Below are 22,414 nucleotides of genomic sequence, written 5' to 3'. Positions count from 1 at the left end.
ACGGCACCTCCAACCAGTCCCAGTGGCAGCTCTGAGCTGGGCCTGTTCTCCCAACCTCACTCCACTGACCTCTCAGGCTGCAGCCTATGCCTGCTGACAGCCCCTTCCCGCCTGCTCCTGGGAAGAATTTCCTTGTATGGTGGGCACGGTGCATCCATGAGCTGGTGTGGGACATGTGGTTCCATGTTGCTTACATGTGGATCCTGGAGTAGCACCGTGGGGTCTTATGCATTCCACCAGCCCAGGCCCCTCCACCCGGTTTGTGTCCCTCTTCGGCCATCTCTGCCGATGTGCAGTGGTGTGGTTTCCTAAGTGATGGCATCATGAGCTGGCCTCGGCTGCCCCTCCCTCCGTCAGCCTCCTGGATGGCCCCGTGTCCACTAGCATTCTTAGTGGTGCGTGTCTCAGTCCTGAGCCTGGAGGGTCCTCCATGTAAGCCCTGGGTCAGCTGTGTGTCTTACACAGGCCTTTTGCCCGTCTGCACTGGACACTCATTTCTGAGGTGAGGGTGGGTGTCAGAGGAAACCAAACGTCCATGTGCTCCTGGGACCTGTGTCCTTGGCTGCAGGGGTCACCTGTCCACACCTTGGCCACCTGCCCTCTGTGGCCAGTGTGAAAGGGTTTGAAGTCCTCCTGTGCCCACAGCAGCCCAGCTCCAAACCCATGGGGACCGTCACGCAGGACAGGTCACTTGGAAGGCCATGCTGTCTGTGTCCCCACATGTGGCTTTCTGCTTTGGTCTTGGTGTAATTTTAGTCCTGTCTGTCGGAAGCCGGTTGGTGGGACGTATTATCTGCATCTTCTGCAGGGTTATCATTATGTGCAGTCCCAACCACAAAGCTATCTTTGTTTTATCCTGAAGCACAATAACATCTTCGTACTCCTGCTTCCCTGAGTTTCAGGCTGTTGTTCCCTAATTCTGTTCTGGGCTCTTGACCCCACCTTGGCTGCCAAGCAGTGCCACAAGGGGGTCGATGGCTTCCTTCCCACGAGGATGAACCAATGTTTGCTTTTGTGAAATTCATCTAATGGCAAAGGCTTTCCAGCAGGATGGCTCCTGGCGCTCAGGAGAGCTGAGGGGAGCCTAACAGTCCAGCTCGGGGGACATGCGGGGTGATGAGTGCATGCATGGCGAGGGTGCTGGCTGGACACAGCTGTCCTTGACTGTCCTCGGCCATGTGCTGGGCAGAGCTGCGCTGCAGGGGGATGGGTGAAGGTAGGTGACACCCCACAGGCACTTTGCCAACAGCAGGACGCAGCCGCCACTCTGGTTTGCTGGAATTGTGCTCAGAGCTGCTGAGCTGTCTATGCTGCAGATGCTTCTGTTGGGTGATGACGAGGTTGTGCCTGGCCGCTGGGGTGCCTAACGGGTTTCGCATGCTTTCCGGGTGTCATGACACAGCGGAGAAGGGCTGGGATGTGGTCCTGGGATCACATGGGGGCTTCCTCTGCTTTATTTAAAATAACACACGATTGCCAGGAGGACCTTGTCATATTAGTCAGCTCAGGCTGCCAGAGCACAGACCCTGGGCCAGACCCCAGGTGCTTGTACTCTGGCTCAGAGGCAGCACAGGGCTGGTTTCCGTGGTGGGTGACCATGGCCTCAGTGTGTCCCCACCTGCTCTTCCCATGTACACAGCCTCTTCTTACTGAGATGCTCCCCCTGGGACGGGGACCACCCACATGGGCCCCTGTCACCTCCATAGCTTCTCTGGAGGTCCTGTCTCCGAATACAGCCTCACCAGCATCAGCTGCACTGAGCATGGAGGCGCAGTGGGTCTGTAATTGTCTGTGTGCCCTAAATTTCAGTGTGGCTTTTCTAACTGTTCCTGTCTCCTGTTCCACTGGAAACAGAATGACACTGAGGCCCCGGAGGGCAGGGGGTGCAGCCTGAGCCTGGCCCTCGCTGGTGCCCCATGGCACAGTCCCTGTGTACATACCCCACCCCCACCAGAGAGAGGCCAGCTGAGGGAGGGGCTGTGAGTGCCAGTATCCAGAGGCTCGGGGTCCAGACGTGTCCCTGAGTGTGCCAGAAAGCGGTCTCCATGGTCCGTGTGCACTGGTTCCTTGGCAGGACTTAAAGGGTGTGTGGTACCCAGAGGCCAAGGACGTCACAGTGGGCAGGGCAGGGGGTGGCAGCTCAGCCCTGACACAGCCTTGTAAGGCTGTGGGGTCAGGCTAGGTCTCCACTTGGGGACCCTCAGGACCGGGTCTGGTACCCTGTCTGCAACACCCGGGGCGGGGAGCGGGCCACCTTGCTGCTTCCAGAGCTGCTGTCTGGGCTGTGTGAGCTGCATCTCACCTCATTATGATTTCTTGCCTGATTCCCTGATTCCTGGGAGGCCACAGACAAAGCCAGCAGGTAGGGGGAGCAGTGTGGGTGGCAGAACCGGGCTCTCTGCCCTTTGTGGCAGGACGGGGACCCAGTGGAAGAGAGAATTTCTCTGTGTTGGCATCCTGGGGGCTGCCGACATCTACATGGGCTGCGTGGGCACCACGCACTGCTGTCTATGACTGGGCCCAGCCTCACCTGACCATCTGAGTTCCAGGAAGCCAGGACCTTTCCTGTGCAGCCTGTGGGTTTGTGTGCTGCCCCTTAGCTCGTAACCCAGCACAGCACTGTGGACAGGAAGGCAGTCCGGATCTAAGAGCCTGCATATGGCGGGGCAAGGGCCCAGAAGATGGTCTGGGGGCCCCAGGAGGACCCAGCACCCCATTGGCTGTGGACTCACCCTGCAGGCCAGGCTGTGCCTGCCCCACTTCCCTGAGCTCTGCTGCAGCAGCAGGGCCTCTTCTGTGTGGAAGGTTCTCTCCGGATTGGGCAGGCCGGGCCCTGCCACGGATGCTCAGCTCAGGGGCAGGGGCCCAGACACCAGGGTACCCTCACACCCCTGCGTGGTCTCCATGCAGCACTGCCACCATTGCACATCCTCTGTGCACGCGTACATGCGTGCGTGCGTGCATGCGTGCATGTGTGTGTGTGTGTGTGTGTGTGTGTGTGTGTGTGTGTGTGAAAGTATGCACTCCTGTGTGTTCGGTGTGTGTGTCCATCTGTGTGTACACCGGTTTTGTTCACCATGTTTGCGGTGCCCACGTTGCTGATGGTGAGTGTGTGTCGCTCGCGGTCGGTGTGGAGCGCCTGGTACCTGCGTGCACTCAGCCTGCCGCAGAGCCCAGTGCCCGTGAGCAGCCCCGTGTTGTGTGCTGCTCACACATCTGGGTCCCGGGGAGCAGGAGTTGTCGGAGGGGTGCGTGATGGTCTATGCTTTCTTTTTCTTGTTTAGCATTTACAGTTTTGTTGTCGTTGACAGTGAAGAGGAAGAAAAGTTCCAAACCGGAGGCCAAAGGGACGGTCCCTAAAGTCACTGGAAAGAAAATCACCAAGATCATCGGTTTGGGGAAGAAGAAGCCGTCCACAGATGAGCAGACCTCGTCCGCTGAGGAGGACCTCCCCACCTGCGGTGAGACCCCGAGCCCTGGCTGCGAGCGGGCTGCTGAGGAGTGGGGTGGGGTTACCCATGCAGGGTCCCCTGAGCCTTGGCCATGGAACCTTTGCAGTGTGCTGCAGGCCTCTGGCTTGTGGCGAGTGCAGGCTGACTACTTTAATGCTCGGCGCAACGGAGTTGGGCTGATCCTGAGCTGCTTCCTGGTGACACACGCTGTGAGCGTCTCTCAGGTCCCCTCTGGGGTTGCCGGCCCAAAGCAGCAGAGGCAGAGAGTGGCAGAGCTGTGGGACTGAGATGGGGTGCTGCCTGGGCTGCAGGGAGAAACCCGAGCATCTTCCAGACCTCAGTCTCAGCCTGATGGAACCGTGGAGCTCAGAGCCCCCCAGCCTCCACATATTCACTGTTCCCAGGCAGCTGTTTGTCAGGGACAGTGGTGCACAGCTGTGACCAGAATGGCTCTGCCCTCCTGTGGATCCAACCCAAACAGGTGCAAAGCACGGGACCCAGAGACAAGCACTTGTCCTTGCCCTGACCAGTCATGGGAGGGGGCAGAGGTGGGTGGGTGCCCTGGGAACCCAAGATGGGCACAGGGCCGCTGGGGGCAGCCGCCAGGAAGGCTGAGATCTCTGTGTCTCAGCACCCAGGCTTAGAGGAATCACATTGCTGCTTTAGGAGGAAAGCTCTAAACTGTACATGGATACTCTTTTCTTTTTTCTCTTCTCTTCTCTTTTCTTCTTTTGTCTTGGTACTGAGGATCAAACTCATGACCTCACACTTGCCAGACAGGCGCTTGTGCCACTGAGCTAAACCCCCAGCCCAGCCTTGTTTCTTTGATGGAGTTGGGATTGAACCCAGGGCCTCCCACACACTAGGCAGGTGCTCACCACTGAGCTGTCGCCCAGTAGCTTTCCCAAAGCAGTGGCTGTGCACTCAGTGCCCCTGAGGTGTAAATCCGTGGCTCCTCCTGGGTGCAGTTCTTCTGTTTGCACCTGCCCACCTCCTTCCCACAGACTCCCACCACCTTTCCATCATGTCCCCACTGGTATGTGCACCCCTGGGTGATCTGCCCCTGCCCCTCGAGCCTTTGCAGGGAGGAGGTGCAGGCTGCACAGGGTGGCTGAGGCCGTGAGAGCCCGACCGAGCTATCTGAGGGGAGATGGAGGCCCCCGGCCTCCACATGTGTCCATAGTCAGGGATGCTGAGTGACATCTACCTCCCCTGGACACTGTGAAGTCCTGAGGGGGCCGCAGTGATGGCCTTGGGAGTTAAAGACGTCCCCTTGGAGAGTCCAGCTAAGTGACCACCCAGGGGGTTGGGTAAGGAGATAGGTGTCACCGTGTAGGGGGCTGAAGTCTGGTAGCCTCGTCCGTGGTTGAGGGCAACTGTGGGAAGAAGCCGACAGCTGGGCCTGTCTCCTTCTCCTGATTGCCTCTGAGGAGTGGGGAGTGTGGCTATGGGTCACTCAGATGGCCAGCTGTGGCCGGAGCAGGGAAGGTTGTGGGGATGCCGCCGTGCTGGGCCTTGTGGGCATGACACTCCCCATGAGAGGACCTTAGTGGATATGTGTGCTCACTTCGGGTCCCAGCCACCTGGGGGGTGAGGTCTAGGGCTTGGAGCCCATGGCAGTGTCCATCCCCGCACCTCCCTGATGACACACTGTGTGACCGGGAGTCACACACTGAGGGTCAGAGGTGACACTGCAAGCGTGGGCACTGTGTTGGCTGGGGGCAGTGCCTGGACATGGGACAGCTGGCTGTGGGAGGCTTTGTGTATGCCTCTCAGTCTATGCTTATTTAGTCTGTGCCCATGAATTGAAGTGTGTGTCTGTGTGTTTGTGTTCCTGGGCATTGACCCCAAGGCCTTCACGTTGACCTGTATCTAAAGATCTTTTTTTTTTTTTTTTTTTTTGAGACAGGGTCTCTAAGTCACTGAGTTACCCAGGCTGGGTTTGAACTTGTAAGTCTCCTGGCTTAGCCTCCCAGAGTGCTGGGATTACATGTATGTACACCTTGCCTGGCTTGTAAAGTTAATTTTGTCATTCTAATGAAGCCGTCGGAGGCACCCATGCCACGGTGCCGAAAAAGATTTCCTGCTTTAGAATTTAGAGCAAAAATATCTTAAACCACTCTGAAATTCTCAAGTTTTAAAGGTGCAGCAGTGCCCTACCATAGTAGAAACCAAGACCCCAAAATCAGCAAACCAAGAGTGGACCACTTAAGGACCAGGCAGCTGTGTGGCCACCCAGAGCCACAGCCGGGCACCAGGCCTGGCCGTGCCTTGGCACCTCTGGCACTGGACTTGCAGCCCCTGGAGGTGATGGCCAGGGCCCTGGCTGGCCTGGGTTCATGGCCACCCTGGGTGTGCTGGGAGGGTGTGGGGTCACCTCTCACCCCAGGCTCCTCTGTGAGAGACAGCCGAGTGGCCGCATTGCTTCCTGGTTACATCAGCAGGCCATCTGTGCCGGCCACTTTCTTTTGTCATTTTTCTCTTTTTAAAACTATGAATAAACCCAGAAGAGCACTGCAGTAGGGTTCTGTCCCATGAAGTCATGCCATAAATACGGGCTGGCTCTGTTGTGTGTAATCTTCCTTTTGTGGCCGCAACATCAGGAAATCCATGGCATCAGGGGACGCTGGCCATGTCCAGGAAAGACGGGCCCGGCCAGAATGTACCCCTCAGTTGGTGGACAGTGTGGGAACCCTGCCATTGCCCCAAGGGGCTCGGTGTGGGTGCAGGCAGTGGCCCTGGAGTCAGAGTTGCTGTCACTGCCGTGCTGTCCTTTGCCTGCCTGAGTGCCCTGTGGCCGGGGGCCTCTCCGGCCCGCTCACGACTCCAGGTTGCCTTCTGCGTGGAGATCGGGGCCCCACTCAGCCCGTGTCTCACACTGTCCACCCTCTCAGTGTCTGGAGGGTCCCCCACGTCCGTCCTTCCTGGAGCTTGGGTGTCCCCTGTGGGTCCCGCAGCCCACACTGCTGCCTGCTGGTTGATCTGTGTGCAGGAACCTGGCGCCCTGTGATCCAGACGGTTGGAGGGACCCGGCCTTGCGGTTCTTCAAAACACTGGTGTGTTGGCTCACACCCAGGAGACTGAGCCCTCACATGGGGCAGACAGTTCACCAAAGTGCCCCAAATGGGCTCTGGGTGTGACCGGTTATTATAGACAGCGTCCAAGCCACAGACAGGAAGCCCCTGTAGTGACCCGTGCTCAGGTGCCAGGGCAGGGTGTTTTTGTTTCTGTTTTTGTTTTTTGGTAGACAGGGTCTCTAAGTCACCAAATCTCCCAAGCTGGGTTTAAACTTGTAACTGTCCTGCCTCGGCCCCCAGGGTGCTGGGATTACAGGTGTGCACCATACCATGCTTCCTTTTAAATAATAGTAACTATGCCTGACAGGGTAAGAGCACGCTGAGACCTGCAGCTGTATTCAGAGTGACGGCTCCTTCCTGTCACCTTTTCCACCCTGTGGCGTCAGCTCTGGCTGGCCCACGGGCTCCCTCTGCCTCTCTTTGGGCCCTCAAGATCCCGGCCCCTGCAGTGGCTCCTAAATGTGTGAAGCACCCGAGGACCTTGGCCTACCTCAGCCTGTTCTGTATTCCCGGAGGCTGCGGTTGCTGCTTACATCCCAGGGGAAGCAGGGTGTCCCGTGGGCGCGGCTCCGAGCACTCGTCCGGCCAGACGGAGACTTAGGCTCGGTGTGGGCACGCTGGATTTATTTAGCAGACGCCTTGCCAGGTTTACACGTACTAGATGAAGCCTCGCTGTGGGTCCTGCAGTCCTGGTCCCTTTTGGTCTGGTGTTGCTCCCTGCAGCAGAGCTTGTGAGCCCCAGCACACAGGGAAGCAACAGGGTTCTCTCTGTGCCTCTGGAGAAAGGACTAGGGGGATTTGTTGTTTTTAACATCTTTAGCCATGTGTGCATGTGTGTGTGCATGTGTGCACGTGTACACGAATCGGAAAAGGTCCACAGTGTGGGTCAGAACCCTCAGTTTTGCCACAGTCCTCGGCCTGTGCATGGTTTAACTCCCTCTTGACCTCGAGCAGGGCTTGGAGCTCGCAGCCCCTGTCAGCATCTTATGCTGTGGCAGCTGAAAACTTCCCATTTCTTAAATTCCCCCTTAAGCAGTGGGCGATGATCCTCGTGCATCCGCCCCGGCAGTGTCTCTCTCTGCAGTGCACTGACATCACCATCACCTCCCGCCTGAGGAGCTCGGTCCACGCGGCCTCCCCTCCAGCCAAGGTGCAGCTTGAGACCTGGAGGACTCCTCGGGCCAAGGTCCCTTCTTCTATGGGGTCTCCCCAGAGCCGGACCTCACTGTTTTCAGATGGTTTTTTTTTTCCCCTCATGTTAAGCTAAAATCCACCTTACCACAGCTCGTGTGCACTTAACAGCTTTTGTGGCTTCTCAAAATCAGTCCATAGCCTTCCAACGAATCCCCTTTGGCTCAGGGTGATAGTGGTCAGCAGCCCTGTCCCCTCCCAGCCGTCCCTGACCCCGGCTCAGTGCTCAGTGGCTGTCGCCCTCTCCAGACCCCAGGACCGGTTCTTAGCTCCTGGAGGAGCCTCTGCCGACCTTTGTTTTTAATAAACTTTACTGACGGGCAGCCGCCCTTCCTCTTTGCAGTGACAGCAAAAGCAAACCGCGTTGCTTACGGGCTATTAAAATGTGTAATGGCCGGAAACCGCAGAGTTTCCGAGGCCCACAGATAGAAAACCGGGAAGCATTACAGTGAAACTGAGGATTTCAAGAAACATTTTAGGGTGAAACCCTTGAAGTCAACGATTTTCCAAAAACTGATCTAATACTCTAAGTCTAATGAAAATTCCGATCTATTAAAATTGGCAGACTTTTCTAAAGTTGATACAAAAGGGCGAAGGCCTTGAAATCATTAAAACAGTTTTGAAAAGGAAGAAAAACTTTGAAAGGCTACCATGACATTATTTCCGGAATTAATACACGTTTGTGCTGCCTGATGTTTACTCTCGGCTTCTCACACTGGGGAGAATGCATTTGCTTGCACACATGCGTCTGATTTATTTCACTTATGAGTATGGACTTGCATCTGTTTACCTGTAAAAGGATTCAGTTGATCATTTTTATGGCTGAGTCGTGCTCCATTGTATAAAAAAGTCACCTTTTTCCATTCCTGGGTTGATTGATGGGCACTTGGGTTGCCTCCAAAACCTATCTATCACAGGTTATGGTGCTGCAAACATGGGCACACTTATGTCACTATGGTATGGTGTTTTTAATTCTTCTGGGAAGATGCCCAGAAGGGGCATAGCTGGGTCACTTGGCACCTCCAATCCTGGTTGCCCTCTGCTGCCTTGAGAGAGCCCTAGCCTCTGCTCCATGGAGTCACAGAGAGGTAGCAACTTCCGAGGCTTGTGGTCAGAGTGTGGGGGTGGGGCACTTGCCGTCTGCCTGTCACCTTCCCGCATCTCTGGCAGGGCGGCACGGCAGGACCCAGGTCCTCTGCCCGGTGCCTGCCCATGCTGACCTCTGGTCTCCTCGCAGGCTACCTGAACGTACTCTCCAACAACCGCTGGCGGGAGCGCTGGTGCAGGGTGAAGGCCAACAAGCTGGTCTTCCACAAGGACAGGGCGGACCTGAAGACCCACATCGTGTCCATACCCCTCCGCGGCTGCGAGGTGATCCCGGGCCTGGACTCCAAGCACCCCCTGACCTTCCGGCTGCTCCGCAACGGACAGGAGGTGGCCGTGCTGGAGGTATGGGCTTTCCAGGGGCCTCTCCAGGGGCGCCCCGTGGCGGTCTCCTGCCAGCTGCTTCTGCCCTGGCTCCCGTCCCTTGCTCCTGACTGATGGCACCGCCTGGAGCATCCCCATCCGCCCTGGCCGGGCCCCTACCTCCGCTTTCCCTCCTCTTCCTGCCTTTCCGAGCGGCACAGCACGGCCCTGAGTGTCCACCTTTGTTCTCGCCTCCTGTTGTGTTGTGGGGGTTCCCTTGTGGGTACCCAGAGCCGAGCTCCCGAGCTCGTGAAACCCCAGGGGGAGCGGCGGGTCCCGAGCCTGCTTCAGGATGCCCTCGACTTCTTTCCTGGTGAGACAGCATTCGGGGACCATGCAGTGGCCCTGTGGACAGCAAGCCGGGGCTTCTCTGCACTTTGGACCTTCGGCTTCTGCGTGTTTTATTTCTCTGGCTGCTTGGTCCTTTACCCACTGAAGTAGAGCCGGGCAGCTGAGCTGACAGCGCCGATGCCAGCTCCGTGTTGGGGAGTGCCCCTTTCCATCCTGTTACATCGGTTTGCTTTCTCCTTCCCGTCTCCCTCCTGCCATGTTGCTGCTATTTTCACGGTGCAGAGCTACGCGCACACACACACCTGCATGTTCCCAGAGAGCGTGTGTTTCCACTGTGCTTGCAGAACAAGGCCGTGTGTGGCCTGGGCAGTGGGCTGGTGCAGGCTCTCAGCTGGTCAGCCAGAGCCAGACCCCAGATGCTAGCAGGGATGCAGGGTGGAGCCAGCATCAAGGTGCCCAGCCAGGCAGTCAGGGTCTTGAATCTCAGAGGCAGGAGTTTGTTTCGGGGACTTTTCACACAGGCTTTTATTTGGGGGCAGGACGGGAGCCCAGAGCAGGTGAAAACCCCAATAGCATCTTCTCCAAGGCTGCTTAGCACAGTCCCCTCTGGAGGGGGACTCAGGACCTACTGCGCCCCCTGGCTGCGGCCACGAGCTCCTGCAGACGGATGCTCTTAGGACCCCTTAGGAGAGTCATGCCCATCATGGCATCTGTCATGGGCCCTGCTTGCAGCAGAGTCCTTGGCTTCCTTTTCCTACGAGGTGGCACCTGTGTTGGGCCGCGTCAGTGTCTATGTAGATGTTTCCGTGGTGTGAAGAGTGTGGGCGCGTGGCCATGGGATGGTCTGAGCCCTGACCCTGAGAGGTGAGCCTGGGTCTCCCCGGGAGCTTGGGCAGGGAGTCCAGGAGACTCGACAGTGGGAGGGAAGAGAGGTGGCACACACCTGGCCAGGGCACACGGGTGTGGGGCTGGGCTGGGTGTGCAGGCTGGGCAGGCGAGAGGTGCTAGCCTGGGCCCTGTGGGATTGGGACTCTGGAGTTAACTGGTGTCACACTGTAAGGTTATGGAGTTGAGAGTGACAGAAACCAGAGGCAGCCACAGCTTTTGTGGTCAGTGTGGAGTCTGCCTTCGCTAGTGTCGGTGTGTGGTGAGCCAGCCGAGGCGTGGTCCATGTGTCTCCTGAGACCAGTGCAGCTTCTGTTTTGAGATATTCCCAAGAGACAGCTGTTACGAGAATAGCACAGAAAACCCCGTATACCCTTCACCCGGGGTCCCCACACAGTGACATCTCCCCGAGTTTGGTCTCTTTTGCTACCTCCCTGGCCCCTCCATGTGGATGTAGCAAGTCACCCGGGACCGCTCATGACGCTTCCCTGCACCTGCACAGCCTCCCTGCGTCTTTGCTGGGGGGGAGAGCAGGTGGCTGTCAGGACGGGGTCGCTCCTGTCCTCTTCTGGGGTCCCCCACCTTGCTTGCTCCTCCCAGGAAATTCCAGTCCTGTCCTTCGCCATCAGGAGAAAGCCCGTGCTCACCTGCTGACGTAGCCGCCGGGTACCTGTCACTTGCCGGCCTGGCTGGTTTCCGCTGCCGACCCTTTCCAAGGGCTCGGACCAGCTCCACGCTGGGCACACGGGTACTGTTTGCTTGCATTGGATCTGGAAGGGCCTCAGCAGGAACCCTGTGGAAGTGGCGTTATTTATAGCTCCTGTGGGGCGCAGGTGTCAGCATGTCTCAATCCCAGAGCATTAACTCGGATCGGACCCCCCAGTTACCTCGGTCCCCCTAAGGGGAGGTCCTCTGAGACTGTCACTCACTATCTCGGAGGCACCCATTGGTGACCTGCCCAGCACAGTCACTGCAGGGACAGTTGCTGATCATGACTGTGTTGCCCAGCGTCCCCTCTGTCCTCGCCACTCCCTCCCCTCTCACCAGTTACGCACGCATTCATGGATGTGTGTGTCATGGTCACTCCTGAGCCTCTGTTAGCGTGATCTGTGTGGGCCAAGTTCCTTGGCAGTCAGCCCTTGTGGCCCTGTTGTGTGGCGCTGACTTTCTACAGAGCCCACAGTGAGGTGCCCCAGGCCGCTCTGGCCTCCTCTCTGCCCCATGTGTGTGCAGCACTTCCCCCAGAGGTGTGGAGGAGCCGGTGCTGCGCGGGTGGGCGGGCATGCTGCTGCTGGGCCTGCACCGTGGACACACCCAGGAAATGAGCTGGTGTGTGCCCACCCCCATTTACATGTTGTGCGTGGCAGTGATTCAGTGCACACACCCACACCCCACCAGGGCTTGTTTCTGTGTCTACTCAAAAGTCAGGAGGCAGTCACTGGTTTCAGGCCCAGTCCCACAGCATGGGGCTGCTTGCCCAAAGCCTCCGAGGCCCGTTCATAAAACAGTCGGTGAGTGGACGCTGGTGTAGTGGCGCCCTGCACGCCCTCGATGGTAGCAGTGTAGAAAACACCTCCGGGAAGCAGCCGTGGCACAAGGAGTGGGGTCAGTGGATGGCTCCCTGAGTCACTGCTGAGCATGGAACCTGGGTGGCACACACACAGGTACGCCCTCCACCCCAGCCGCAGCCCTGTCCCGGCAGAGATTCTGCTTGAGGGAGGACCAAAGACCGTGACGAGAACACAGCTGTCATTTTTCTCAGAGCCCAAGTGTTCAGCAGAGTCCACATGAGTCTGGAAACACTGGCCGGGTTCTTGCACTCCGGGTCCTGTTGATTTATCGCCAGTGTCACTCACTCACAAGGGGACTTCTTAGTGTGTGGCTCTCCCTGGTATGGAACAGAATCGCAAACCCAAATCTACCTATAAATGTTTCTCTACTTTAAAAATTTATGTTTTGTTTTTGTTGGTTTTGTTTTTTTGGTACTGGGGATCAAACAATCTCGCACTTGCCAGGCAGGTGCTTATGCCACTAAGCTAAGTCCTCAATTTATAAGCATTCAGTCTGTTCACCCCTTCCGTAGCTCAGTTTCCCCTACTTTAACCCCCTTGGTCATTTTGATTAATCACATTTATTTAGACCTCTCATACGCTGTTAGTGACTTTCCAAATCATGTCACAGGGTGGCATAGAACGTGATGAGAATAATCTTAGAGATCTATTTCAGATGTGCAAGTTAAGCAGATCAGATTGTGGGGTCAGCTGGGTTGTGAGAGTGGCCCATGCAGGGTGGCCTGGTGATCCCGTGTCATGGGGCCCCTGTGGGCGTGGTGGACACGGCAGTGGGTGCAGTGCGCACTGTCCATTCTGCCACCGAATGCATGGGGCTCCCGGAGCAGCTGCCTTCACTGGCGTGGAGCTGGCAGTGGTCACACCTGTGTCACACGCCCAGCCTCTGTCTGGGCTCCTCTTCCTTGGCTTCTGCCCTTGGCATCTTTGCTCCCAGACGCCCTCTGTGAGCCCAGCACTCGGGCGAGGCCGGGGTCCTCTGTGTCCCACCTTCACCTCTCATGGCCTCTCCCATTGGGTGGCCCCCCGGCAGTGTTTGAAGGACCCACAAGGATGCACTGCCTCTCCCCGCAGGCCTCCTCCTCGGAAGACATGGGCAGGTGGATCGGGATCCTGCTGGCGGAGACGGGCTCGTCCACTGACCCCGGGGCCCTGCACTACGACTATATTGATGTGGAGATGTCTGCCAATGTCATCCAGACCGCCAAGCAGACCTTCTGGTAAGCCCGCCCTGCCACTGGCCACTGCCTGGATGCCTGACCAGGGCTTGGGCATAAGTGTGTGGTCGAAACAAGCCGACCCAGAAGACCTCCCTTTTTATTACTTCAGATCTGCTTTTGCCCTTTCGTCCCTGGTTTCCTGTTAGCGCACAGACCGGCAGCCTTGTATGAGGGGCCGGATAGCAGACGTCTGGCTCTGTGACCCAGATCTTCCTCTCCTCACCACTCAGCGCTGCCACTGGAGTGGGAGACAGTTTGAGTGAAGGGGATGACAATAAAACTTGATTTGCACACCAGCAGTGGCCAGGTTTGGCCCAGGGGCTGCGGTTTGCCCCTTCCATGTACCATGTGGCAGAAATGACCCTGCTCCCGCTGCAGCGAGGCTGAGCCTGTGAAGCGCCGAATCCAGTGCTCTGTTTTAAGCTGTGATTTTAGCACAAGGCAATCTTGTGCACAATCATTCTTTCAAACCCTACATATTTCCTTCCTATCACAATGGCAAAAGTATTTACAGCCACAGCTCTCTGTTCGGTCCAGGGCCCTTTCCACAGGTCACAGGGCCTTGACACTCAGGCCTGGCGCGGAGGCAGCACCGCACCCAGGCTGCCCCGAGTGGTGGGTCCTTTCTCCCAGGGCAGGGGCTGAGGGGTAGGGGGTGCTCTCCTGCTGTGGAGTTGCTAGGCCACTGGCCACCTTTCACAACATCCGATTTTAACAGGGTGTGGTGGTGCTGGCCTGTGACTTCAGCCCTAAGGGAGGCTGAGGCAGTGGGATCCCAAGTTTGAGTCCCTTCCTGATAACTTAGCGAGACTTATCTCAAAACTAAAAATAAGACCCCGGTACCGATAAAAAGAAAAAAAAAGTGTAAAAAAAAAAACTAAAAATAAGAAGGGCTGCAGACCTGGCTTGGGGCAGATGCCCTGGGTTCTGGCCTCCGTTCTCACCAAAGCAAAAACTGTTGCTTTGACTTTAAACCACAGCGGGTAGGCCATCCGATGCTCAGTCTCGGTGAGCTAATTGCTGCTGTTGTCCTAGGAAACGGCACCTGCGACTGGGATGGGAACTGGGGCAGCCCCTCTGCACCCCTGCTGGGGGCCAGGCAGCTTCCTAGCATGTGGGGACCTTTGTAAAAAGACAGTGGCCAAACCCAGGGATGTGGTGGCCTTGGCTTCTGGAGGAGACAGCCAGCACTGAAGGGCCTGTCCTAGAGGCACCTGGGGGCCTAACCCAAGGGCAAGGCGGCTTGGGCCTCACGAGGCGGATGGGGAGACATTAGGAAACCCAAGTGTTGCCTTTGCCTGTGTATCAGGCCTAGAAGCTTCCACGGGGCCACCCACTTCCAAGTGCTCAACTATGAGGGCCGAGGCTCCTCCGGATCCCAGGGTGGCCCTGCTGATACAGCGCAGGCTCCAGGCCCAGCCAGGCAGGAGGTGGGGTGCACCATCGGGGAGCAGTGCCTCTCTCAGTTTTCACGCCGTGGCCAGGGGCAGGATCCCTGGTGGCACAGTTGGTGCAGAGGACAGCAGGCCACCACCTCAGGGACAGGTTCCCCCAGCTGAGCCGCTGCAGAAGTGTGTGTGGCTGGGGTCTCCGGTCCACCGCCACCCGGGAGGGCCTGCACACAAATACTTCCCTCAGGACACAATCTGGCTTTTACTTTACGGATTAGTAGACTGTTAACCTGAGCCCGGTGTGAGAAGGTCCCATCTTTTCAAGAAAGAAATACGGCTTGCAGAATCCGAAAACTGAGCAGGGTGCACGAGCCATGTCTAGGGCTGCAGGAAACTTGTTCACTTCTTTAAGACCTTTGTGGGAGGTGTAAGCTGGCAGTAATGGTTATTTGTATTTTTTATTTTTATTTTTTCTTTCTGTCTTTCTTTTTTTCCTGTCTTTTTGAGACAGGGTCTCTCTGTGCAGTTCAGGCTGCACCAAGGACCAGGGCAGAGCTGTCAGCCAGTCCTGAGTCCTGAGTCCTCTTCTCTCTCGCCCCCCAGCTTCATGAACAGGCGCGGAGTGTCCACCAGCCCCTACCTGGGCAGCACCACCAATGGCTACGCAAACCCCAGCGGCACAGCTCTGCACTATGACGCCGTCCCCTGCATCAATGGCTCAGTGAGTGTTACGCGGCTCCTGCTTCCGTACAGATGGGGGCTCTCAGGGGCACCGTACCCCTGGGCACCTGCCACCCACAGAGACACGGGGACCTGGGGACCCCATCAGTTAGATGTCTCTGAGTGCCGTGGGACAGGCTGGAGGACACTGCGTTGTTCCTCCCCTGGCTGGGGTGGATCTGTCAACAGGCGGGGTAAGTTGTCCGCAGGCAGCTGCCTTCCGGCAGGAGGAAAACACCAGGTAGTCACTGCCAGATTCCACGGAGCAGTAACCACAGTGCAGCCCAGGACGGCCCTGTCCTCAGCCCTAAGCCCAAGCGCTGCTGCCTGCAGGGGTCGGAGCTGCTTCCCAGAGCCTGGGCGTTAGCCCCGGCCTGTGACACCCACTGGGCGCTGGAGCCTGACTCGCCCCAGCGTGCGTGGCTCCCAGGTGATGCGTGGGTTCGGCTGAGACCCTGGCCTGGCCAACTCCACATGTGTCTGGCAGCCAGGCTGGGTGCGTCCTCTGGAGCTGAGTCCTGTGTGCTACCCGCCTGCCCCAGGTCAGGTGCCTGCCCACGGTGGCGTTTTCCTTTTTATTTATTTAGTATCTATATATTATTTTTTAAGCGGTTCTGGAGATTAGAGGCAGCACTGTACACTGAGCTACCGCTCCAAGCCTGTCTGTTTCTGAGACAGAGTCTCACTAAACTGTTGAGTTCCCTCCTGCCTCAGCCTCCCAGTGCGGGGCTACTGAAGCTCTCAAGACCACATCTGGAGGGCCTGTTTGTGGCCACTTGCTTACCGCAGCTTCCCCCAGGTCCTCTCACATCTGCATGCTGGGCTGGTGACCAGGTGACTTCCTCTGTGGGGATTCATGGCTGGATTTTGTGAAGTTTGTGCGCTCTGGCCAGATCCTTGAGGTCAGCGGTGTCTCAGCTTCCTTCGTTATCACCCATGCAGCTTCCCAGATATTTAAACCAAGATGAAACTCCACACGTCTCATCAAGAACCTTTTTTGTTGTCTTTTGCCTTTTGCGTTTGTTTTTGTGTTTTGAGGCAGAGTCTCGCTATGTAGTGTAAGCTGGCCTTGAACTCACTATGGAGCCAGGCTGGCCTGGGACACAGGTGATCCTCCTGCCTCAGCCTCCCCGTGCTGGGATTACAGGCATGCACCACCACCCCTGACACTTCTGGGGGTTTCTGTCACTGTTCCCTAAGTCTTCTGTGTGACTCACCCTGGGTGTTTTAGGCAAATGCTGGTCTGGTCGAGAGCATGTTAATCACTGGGGACAGAGATGTGCGAGGCTGTCAGGGCGGAGCACTTGCTTCGGGTTTACCTGCGTGGCTTTGGATGGTGGGGGTGGTCTGGGCCCCAGCCCCACTGAGGGAAGTAACTGCAGTTTAATCTTCTCTGTTTTTATCCCAAAGGCCTGTAATTACCGTCTGGCCTGAGGAAACTTCGGGAAGAACAGGAAAATAGGGTAAAAGGAGCAGAATGTGTGAACCAGTGTTTGCTTCTTCAGCGCAGGGCGATTCGTAAAGACCTTGGGCCTCAAAAGGGCCTGCAGTGAGGCAGAGCAGGGTTTTATTCCCACTCAGGAGTGACCGCGGCCTGAGGGTCTCTGTCCTCAAAGTGGCTCTCAGCCCTCCCTAACCACCCCGGTCGTCTGTCAGTTCCAGGCGTCCGAGTTCTGCGGAGAGGCCACTTCCTTCTTAGCAGACCATGTCTTGCTTGGTCATGGCCCTTGATTCAGGTGTCACCAAGGAGGAGACGCAGACATGTGGCTGTGACCGTGGCCTGACTCACTGTTGGCCCGTGTGGGCCAGGACCAGTCCGGTGGGCTCGGACCTAGGCCCTGACCCCACCGGGCAGCCCAGGCTCAGCAGAGGCAGGGTGTGTCCAGCTCTGTCTCCCACTGATGGAGTGACTTCTGGCTCAGTTCCCCCTGCTCCCTAAGAGGCCTCTGAAGCTCGGAGTGCCTTTTCCCCAGAGCGCAGCCTTCCCCGGGGTGGAGTCCAGGCCTCCGTCCTAAGACCCTGCCCGCACTCCAGGCCTTTCCATGCTCTGCCTTCAAGGACTACCCAGCTCTGGTTGGCTAGAGAAGAGTGGGGCAGATGAGTAACTTCTGCTTTGGAAAACATAATGAAACCAAAATGGCACCATGTAATGGCTCTGGGAATGATCGAAGGGAACGCAGTTTCCTTAGACCCCCAAAGTGAAGGGGTCCTTGTGAGTTGGCCTCCACTCCCACGTGTGGGGAGTGCATGGCTTGGCGTGTGCATCTCGGGGACCACCCGGGGTCCCCACGTGCGGGTGCTGGGCGCTGCTAACCTCTGGCTTGCTAACCTGCTCTCTCCTTGTCCGCATGAACGCAGGGCTGTGTGTGGCAGTGGGACTCGGAGGACGGCGGTCATCCCGCCTGTTGTGGCCCCGGCCCGGGAGAAGAGGTGCTGTACGATAACGCAGGCCTCTACGATAACTTGCCGTCTCCGAAAATCTTTGCTCGCTCCTCTCCTGCCGACAGGAAGGCTTCGAGGCTGTCTGCGGACAAGCTGTCCTCTAACCACTACAAGTCCCCCGCTTCGGGCCTGCCCTGCACCCCGTCTGTCACTAACACCTCTTCTGTGGGGAGGGCGTCTCTCGGGCCCCACCTCCAGGTACAGGATCGCTTCCGGGGTGCCGGAGCCACCCGGGATCCCTGCCCACTGGGGCCGTGAGCCATGGGTGCTCGTGAGGTGCAGAAACACACAGCCAGGCAAAGTGTAACTTCTTCCTCGACTGGGAAATCCCGAGGGACAGGGGACACATTCCTGGCTGCTGCACAGCTGATAGAAGCACTGGGCTGCCTTTTCCGCCTTGGAAAATTGCTGCCGTAGCAGATGGAGTGGACAGGCAGCTGGGGCACACTCTGTCCAGCTGTGTGACAGATGATGACTTACCGAGTTTCTAACCTGAGAGCTCCTTACGCTTTGCCTGGCGATCCAGGCTCCTTCTGGAAAATCCCCTGCCAGCGAGAAGCAGCGGGCATGCTTTGTGTCCCCCTCCCTTCCACTGTGACGGCAGTGGGCCCGGCTGAGCCCTGGGGACCCAGACAGTGTGGCAGAGGCAGAGCAGCGTCTCCACGGGACCTAGCGGCTGTGCGGGTGGGCGTGGGCGCTACTAGGAGAACCTCTGCCCAAGCCTGGGCACTGCCTTGCCTTTCCTCACCGGGCACTGTGTGTCCACGCATGCACCTGTCTCTTTGTGGGTAGCAGAGCGGCCCCGAGTGAAAGCGTGGCCCTTCAGGCAGGCCCAGGCCAGCGGGGAGTCACTGGACACGTGGCTGATTAGTGCCGTTTCCCTGTTTGCTCATTTCTGCGTTGGAGAGTAGCTTCCCCCCACCTTACAGCCACTTTACGGGCCTGCTGAGCGATGTGGACAGTGCCCTTGCGGACATGGTGCTGTGGATGCCCAGGCCCCTTAGGAGGAGCCCCGTGGGGAGACCGGTCAGTCGCTTGGTGTTTCCTTGGGTGAGCAGGCAGAGGCTCAGAAGTTCCCTGGCTTGCTCTGGGGCTCCTGAAGGACAGAAGAATTGAGCATCTTGGGCCCAGCGGGAGAATAGGGCAGTGTCAGACAGCACCAGTCCCCGGGGACAGGGCTGTGTCTGCATCGATCCTGCCAAGGCCGCCATGGGGTCAGTGAGGCCTGGGCAGCCCCAAGGGCCCAGCAGTCCAGGCAGCAGAGTTCTGTCGGCCACCCGGGCCATCGTGGCACCAGGCTCTGGAAACCACGTCGGGTCCCTTCCTCGCCGAGCCCTGGCTGTTTGAGCTTCTACTTACCCAGGGTCTGGGGGAAATGATTGCAGTGGGGAGGTGTTTTTAATTCCCTACGTCTGTTCTGACAGCTCAAGGGTAAGAAACCCCCACCAGCATCGAATGGGGTCCCTGGGAAAGGGAAAACTCCAAGCAGTCAGCAGAAAAAAGTGGATTCCACGTCCATCGTGAAGCGGACGGCTTCAAGTGAGTTCCCGCCCGGGCCTCCTGCTGCTTCTGAAAGCTGGGTCACAGAGTCAGGGCGACCCAGCCACTCGGGGATCGGGTATGGGGGTCCATGGTGCTGTTGTCCCTCTGTGTGGAAATGGAGTGTGGTGAGGACCCCCTAACCCAGCCCGTGCCACTCCCGGGACGCTCATGTGGACTTGTGGTCTTAGAGGAGGCCCACCAGGGGGCCATGGTGACCCTGGACCCTGGTCCTGAGTCTCGCTGTGTTTCCCGGGGGTCCACCATGGTCCACAGCCAGCTGCTGTGATCAACCTTGGGTGGCTGTTGTCACTGACCACTCTGAACAGTGAGAAATGGCTGCCCGGGGGCGGCAGCCTTACTCTGGGTTGCATGGGTCACATCTCGAGCCAGGGCAGCAACCACGTCTAGGCCACAGGACCAGCAGAAGCAGGTGAGCAGAGAGGCTGGGGATGGGGTTTGGCCCTGCTTTTACCTCCAAGTGGGGGGGGGCACTGCCCTGCAGATAGCATCTGGGCCTGGCCTCCTGGCGTCAGGTGTCGATCATGGCCACACTCTTACCAGAGCCCCACTTGGCCTAGGCTTCCTGCTACTCATCACTGTCACCTGGGACTCAGACCTCACCTTGTCCGCTCTGCAGCAGTGTCCCTGGTCACCCAGTCCTGCCCTCCGCGGCTCTGTGGTGCGGTTCAGAGTAGGAGCTGAGGAGGGCCGCAGGCACTGAGGCCGGACAGCTCTGCAGCCAGTTTCCTGGCAGCGGGCAGCTGCACCCTGCGCAGTTACTGGTGAATCCAGCCTCTTTGTAGATGGCCTGGAATCGCTGCTCAGAGCCCAAAGGCGAGGGCATTTACAGGTCGTCTGCAAATCTGTTCAGGTGTAAATAAGTGAGAAGCGTTTGAACTGTTCTGTGAGATGTAACACCGCCTTGGCCACGAGGACAGCAGGCTGGTCTTGTAGGACTGAGGTGTCCCCAGGCTGCTGGCCCCTCTCATGCTGAGCTGCAGGGTCTCCCTGGAGTGACCTTCCTGTCCCTGTGTTCCAGGAGCCCTCAGTGGCCTGCACTGCAAGCACCAGGAGCCTCACACTCAGGCAGGCTGGGGTGTGGCCCACCGTCCTGGACAGGGCTCTGGGGCTGTGGCCATGGAGCCATTACTGCAGGACTTGCTGGGCGGCCCTGACCTCTGCTCTGTGGGCTGGAAGTTGAGGCGGGGAGTTGGACGCTCTGGGCAGTCTCAAGCAGGAAGGGGCCCTAGGGCACCCTCAGGCTCTGCGAGCGGACCCTGGAGGTAGAATCATAGAGGAGAGAAGCAATTAAAGCTGCAAAACGGGATCCTCGGTCTTCCCGGTTGGAAGCTGAATCTCTTTGGCGTATTTTCCCGAGAGGCTGTTTCTAAAGCACAGTTACAGAAGGCCAGTGCAGGAAGAGGCAGCACTCGGGCTTAGCCTGCAGTGACGTCAGCTGCTCTGAGGTGTCCTTATACCCTCTCCCCTTTCCTCACTGTGTTTAACCAGCACCGATGCAGAGCTCACGGTGGACGGTGTACTGACCAGTCCACCCTCGTCACCACCCCGCTTCCCACACGAGGGCCCAGAGGCCCAGGGACACCTAGACCTTGTTCAGGTCACTCCAACTGCCGCGCTGCACCCGGGCGCACCCTGTGCTGCCTCATCTCCTGCCCATGGCTGCCACAGAATCAGCGCAGGACAGGCCGCAAAGGAGCAGAGCGAACTGTGCAGGGGGACACAGAACTAGGGTCCAGTGGTGACCCGGACAGTGACAGCCTCCAAGCCCCAGGCCCAGCCTCGGCTTGCTGCAGATGGATAACAAGCTCCTTGGGGGCGTGGTTAGAAGGTCCCCAGGACCCATTTTCTGTGCACCTTCACTTCCGAGAGCCCCGGGGCTTTGGAACAGTCACGGTGTCCTGGGTCCAGCCCGGGCTTGCTTGGCAGGGCGGGTGGCACCACGGGCTGACTGCCTGTGCTCCTCCATAGATGCTGAGCAGTACAAATACGGCAAAAACCGGGTGGAGGCGGACGCCAGGCGGCTGCAGACCAGAGAGGACGAGCTGCTGCAGAAGAAGGAGACCCTGCGGAACAGGCTGGCACAGCTGCGGAAGGAGCGGAGAGACCTGCGGGCTGCCATCGAAGTGAACGCGGGTAGGAAGGGTTCTGGCCAGCCTGTGCCCCTCGATGGCCCCTGCTCTGCCCAGGAGACTGGCGGCCCACGCTATGGTGTGACAGGAGTGTGTCTCCTCCAGGCTGACGGTGCTACAGATGGGTCCTGGCCAGGTACCCCAGGCCTTGGCCCCCCCTTCCCAGTGGTCGGTCACTGGACCCAGCTCAGGTCTAGGTAACTGGAGGCCACGGCCTGCATCCCTGGGCCTTGGTAGGTCAGGTCCTGCAGACTTCCAAGCCAGTGGCACTTTCTTAAGTGAGAAGCTAAGGTGTGGGCCGGGAGTCCTGCAGTGTGGGCGTCAGGCCCATGGCCCGGTCTCTCCCCAGCTCAGCAGAGCCAGGGCCTGGGCTGGGGTGTGGGGACAGCGGCTGCTGCCTGAGGCTCCAGTGCCATCTGTGCTCACAGGCAGGAAGACCCAGGTGGTGCTGGAGGAGAAACTGAGGAAGCTGGAGGAGGAGTGCAAACAGAGGGAGGCGGAGCGTGTGAGCCTGGAGCTGGAGCTGACGGAGGTCAAGGAGAGCCTGAAGAAAGCCCTGGCTGGTGGCGTCACCCTGGGGCTGGCCATCGAGCCCAAGTCGGGGACGTCCAGCCCACAGGTCAGCGTCCTGGCGGCACCCGGGCAGTGTGTCCTCTCCATGGACATGGTCACTGTCCTCTGATGGACACTGGTGGCAGACATTCTCCAGTGCCAGCAGCGTGCTGGAAATCTGTCCTGTAGTCTGTCCCTGTCACTGATGTGACTCCTGCACACCCCAGTCCACCTGGGCCTTGGGAGCATTTCCTAGGGAAGCTCAATTGGAGCTGAGTGCTGTGCCTGGGAACCGCAGTCAGGGAGCTCCACGGTGGGCGAGAGCTCTGTTCCAGTATGTCCTGAAGGGACAGCCTGCACACTCCTGGGGGTGTGTATACCCCAGGCTGTGGCTGCCCCTGCAGGGGGAGGGTCAGTCCTCAGTGCCTCCACTAAGGGGTGCCAGGCCCTGCCTCCCACGGCAGTC

At 58.2% G+C, this 22,414-nt stretch overlaps 1 protein-coding gene and 1 long non-coding RNA gene across 9 annotated transcripts in view; one reads left to right on the top strand and one right to left on the bottom strand.

The window, feature by feature from the left end:
* Afap1 (actin filament associated protein 1) overlaps nt 1–22,414 on the top strand; it is a 101,623-nt gene that overhangs the window by 74,155 nt on the left and 5,054 nt on the right. For 6 of the 8 annotated variants that reach the window (XM_023566827.2, XM_063230225.1, XM_063230223.1 and 3 more), the window contains 8 exons: nt 3,312–3,461; nt 8,958–9,169; nt 13,006–13,151; nt 15,146–15,263; nt 17,621–17,902; nt 19,129–19,243; nt 21,236–21,400; nt 21,825–22,015. In XM_023566827.2, the coding sequence (XP_023422595.1) occupies nt 3,312–3,461; nt 8,958–9,169; nt 13,006–13,151; nt 15,146–15,263; nt 17,621–17,902; nt 19,129–19,243; nt 21,236–21,400; nt 21,825–22,015 (1,379 nt within the window). The remainder of the gene's footprint in view (nt 1–3,311; nt 3,462–8,957; nt 9,170–13,005; nt 13,152–15,145; nt 15,264–17,620; nt 17,903–19,128; nt 19,244–21,235; nt 21,401–21,824; nt 22,016–22,414) is intronic. The other 2 variants (XM_063230226.1, XM_063230227.1) reach the window with 2 other exon arrangements.
* LOC106028663 (uncharacterized) lies at nt 9,910–11,339 on the bottom strand. Its single transcript, XR_001202276.3, has 3 exons — nt 11,251–11,339; nt 11,011–11,156; nt 9,910–10,675 (listed from the first exon to the last, which is right to left on the bottom strand). It is a non-coding gene; the product is annotated as an uncharacterized LOC106028663 (long non-coding RNA).

This window comes from Cavia porcellus, unplaced genomic scaffold, assembly GCF_034190915.1.
Source record: "Cavia porcellus strain 051 isolate PalLab524CR breed Dunkin Hartley unplaced genomic scaffold, mCavPor4.1 scaffold_18, whole genome shotgun sequence".
NCBI lineage: Eukaryota > Metazoa > Chordata > Mammalia > Rodentia > Caviidae > Cavia > Cavia porcellus.
The sequence above is the reverse complement of the archived record's forward strand: the minus strand, read 5'-3'. Positions and strand labels throughout refer to the sequence as shown.